Here is a 3,417-nt window from a genome sequence, read left to right on the forward strand (position 1 = left end):
CGCACCCCCCGGCGGTGAGCAGCGCCGCGGGGCCGCCCCCGGCCGCGGGACTCCACGCCTCCCCTCCCGCGGGGCACAACCTGTTCAGCCTGCCCGTGCCCACCCTGCTGGGCTCGGTGGCCAGCCCCCTCTCCTCTAATCCCTTGACAATGGCCGGGTCTCTGGCAGGGAACTTGCAGGAACTGTCCGCCAGGTACCTGAGCTCCTCCGCCTTCGAGCCCTACTCGCGGACCAGCAGTAAAGAAGGCGCTGAGAAAAAAGCCCTGGACTGACTCTAAGTAACTCTATGTATTTATATTTATAGTCTCTCTTTGTGGCGATATTTATGGCATCACGACACGTTTTAGCATCTCACCAGCCTCCCCCCGCTTGCCCACCCCCAGCCCGTCCCATCCCCAGACCCGGAAAGGACGCCCAAGCTGTAGCGGACACGTCGGATCAGTGAAGCGAAACAAACTAAACCGCCCCAGTTTAGCTCCCGAACGGCCCCGGGCCCAGATCCGCTCGGGGGAGAGGGCAAACGGGGGAGACTGGTTTCCAAACCCGCCAGCCACACCGTTTGCCCTCACCCTGAATCCGCCTCGTCGGGGCCTGCGGTTTGATTTAGGTAAGGGATGGAGGGGAGGGGGGTGAGGGAGGCAGTTGAATAATGGCCATTTCGGCTGCAGGCTGAGCCGCACGCGTGCAAACCCACGGGGAAGTCGATTCCCGGCGGACTTAGAAACGGAGCCATCCGTGGATTGATGCGTGTTGTCAACTCTCCAGTGACTCCAAGCACAGATTTGCTCGAGGTTTCGTGGCCCCATTTACACATGCTCACTGCACTACCTTCACCGAGTAGGAGCCTTGTTTTTGCCCTGGATACAGATCCGAGTCAGAAACCTGTCCATCCGCTTTTTTTTTTTTTTTTAAGATTTTGGGGGTTTTTTTCGTGTGTGTATGTGTGCGTGTGCGCGTGTGTGTTGCGTTGTGACTCTGAAGGATCGAAGGAGACTGCCTTTAAACTACCTGCGTTCAAACCTGGCTCCAGAAAACTGTGCCCTGGGAGACATTTACTAAAGCAGGAGAGGTAACGCAATGCCCCCCTTTTGCCATCTCACGAGTTAATTCTTTAAATCTAAACATCTTTTTTTTTTAAATGCTGCAAAATAAAATCTACAGAGAAATAAAGGACGCGGTGGAGATTGAGCGACGCGATTGGCATCTCTCTGGCTGTCGCGATGGCCGTTTTTTCCTAAGTGATTTTTTTTCAAAGTGGATCTAAATGAAAAAATCTTTAGCCTTCCCCCTGCTTATAATAACCCTCTCCCCAATTGCTCACACTTCAATTAAAACGAAAGTAAAATACCAAGGACCTCTCTTTAATCGTTATTTTTGTACTTTGCAGCTAGCTCTCTTTCGCTATTTTTTTAACCTACCTATTACTCTCCACCAAGACGCGTGTCTCAACTTCTAGCATTTCTGATTTATTTTTCTTATTAAATTCCAGTACTCGAATTTGCCAAGATAAAAAAAAGAAAGAAAAAAAAAGAACTGTTCTATTTAGCTAGTGGGTTTGGGGTTTTTTTTGTTTTTGTTTTTAAAGTTTCTTTTCTTTCTTTAAACTTTAACAGACGGCGTTTACAAACGGTATAAATACGTGCCACCAAACTTTAACCAAAAAAAGAAAAAAAGAGAGAGAAAAACTTTACAAAAAGTGGAATGGTTGCTGTAGTGTGTAGAATTCATGATAGGCCAGAACTGAGGAGAGAGAGCGGGACAGAAAACGAAATAGTAATTTTATTGTAAATTATTTACGTCTGAAGTTTCTAGGCAACTAGTGGAGAAAATAACGAGTGACTCCAGCGCTGAGCCCTTGCTACTAACTTTTGTTCTGAATGTTTTGGATGTTTTGTATTTATGTGGTGAGAGTGAAATATATTATATCTATATGACGACAGAATCAGGTGTATTTTCGTCTTATATTTAAAGCACCAAAATGATAATAATCCTCTGATGTGTACGATGCAAAATGTCAAAACAAAACAAACACACACACACAAAAAAACCCGAGTAGATGTTCTGAAGTCGATGATTGCTTTTCTGGATCTCTAGTCCTGTGTTGTGTCTTGGCCGGTTGGGACGCTTTGGGATTCACAATTAAATAGCCGAGCTCAGCCCGGTTGCGAAGCCATGCTGCGGTCTCGCAAGGTTGCATTTAGCGGGGTGTACAAATGAGGGCTGTGATTCAATTGATTGCAGCGCTGCCAGGTTATTGGCCACAGACCAGTATCATTGACTGGAGCGAGCCCGCTGCGCTGATACCGCCCGCGCTCCAGCCGGCCCCAGGGGCATTTGCGGAGCCCGGTCCCGCGCGGAGCAAGGCAGGGAGACGGGGAGGATGCACCCAAGGGCTCCGAGCTGGGGATCCCTGCCCCGCGGGCCTGATCCTGCACAGAGTGGGCACGTCTGGCTGCAGGAGCAGCTCTCGGAGGAGTCCCTGTTGCGGCCGGAGATGGAAAATAAGCGATTTTCCGCCCAGGCTAAATGCTCGCCAGCTCGGGCCGCAGGTCCCGGCTTCCCGCAGGACCTTGGCGGAGTTCAAGCAAGATAAAAAAAAAAAACTGTTGCTTGCTCCGGATCTCCCCACCCACGCTTCCCATGGCTGCCTGCTTGCCAGCTCCCAGGCGGGGCAAGCCTCCATCTCCAGGCTCGGGACTCACCTGTGCTATTTACCGGGAAGCCCATTAAGGTCATGTATTTATTGCTGAAGTCGGTATTTGGTCTGCGTCCCGTCTGGATATCGACACTAGCGGGCACATAGCCCCTTTCCCGCAGCTGCTGGAGAGCGATTTGCATCTCGGTGAAGCTTTTCTTTTGGGGGGGTTCATTGCAAACGGCGGCAGCCCTGGCAAAGGGAACCTGCCTCTTTTGTTTCTTCTTTTTGTTTTTACCAAAAAAATAAATAAATAGGAAGAAAATCAGACTCTGGGGCTCGCTTCCTAGAGCAGCTCCTGCCTCGCAGCGGCAACCAAGAGACCGGGAGGGAGGAAACATGGCCAGGGGCTCCCCGCACCTCCCTGCCGCAGCATTTCGCGGTGGCCCCCGACGGGGCCGGGCCCGCAGCGGGCAGCTCGGGCCGGGCTCGCACAGCCGGGCAGGGGGCCTGCAAACTCCCCAGAAATCCCCCCCCCCCCAAAAAAAAAGTTTGTAGACGGCCCCGAAAGGCTGGGGGCGAGGGGGCTGTGCAGGGGGCAGGATTTTAGATGTTAGGTGAAAGCTCCCTTAGGGAGATGTACCAGCCAAGACCAGGTTCAAAAGAAACGAGGCGTCGCTGGATGCGGCAAAAGGGGTTGGGGTTTTTTTTTGGGGGGGCGAGGGGGATTTGTTGTTTGTTTGTTTGTTTGTTTTATCCCCGACAGGAGCAAAACGGAGTTT

General features: G+C 51.4%; 1 protein-coding gene across 1 annotated transcript in view; it reads left to right on the plus strand.

Moving 5' to 3' along the window:
- Window positions 1–470, plus strand: part of VAX1 (ventral anterior homeobox 1) — a 4,807-nt gene extending 4,337 nt beyond the window's left edge. Inside the window, 1 exon segment of the mRNA XM_025200199.1 lies at window positions 1–470. This exon segment is cut by the window's left edge and continues 32 nt beyond it. Coding sequence (XP_025055984.1) covers window positions 1–272 — 272 coding nt within the window. The 3' untranslated portion in view covers window positions 273–470.
- The last annotated feature ends 2,947 nt before the right edge of the window (window positions 471–3,417 follow it).

The sequence above is a fragment of the Alligator sinensis genome, unplaced genomic scaffold, assembly GCF_000455745.1.
Source record: "Alligator sinensis unplaced genomic scaffold, ASM45574v1 scaffold527_1, whole genome shotgun sequence".
NCBI lineage: Eukaryota > Metazoa > Chordata > Crocodylia > Alligatoridae > Alligator > Alligator sinensis.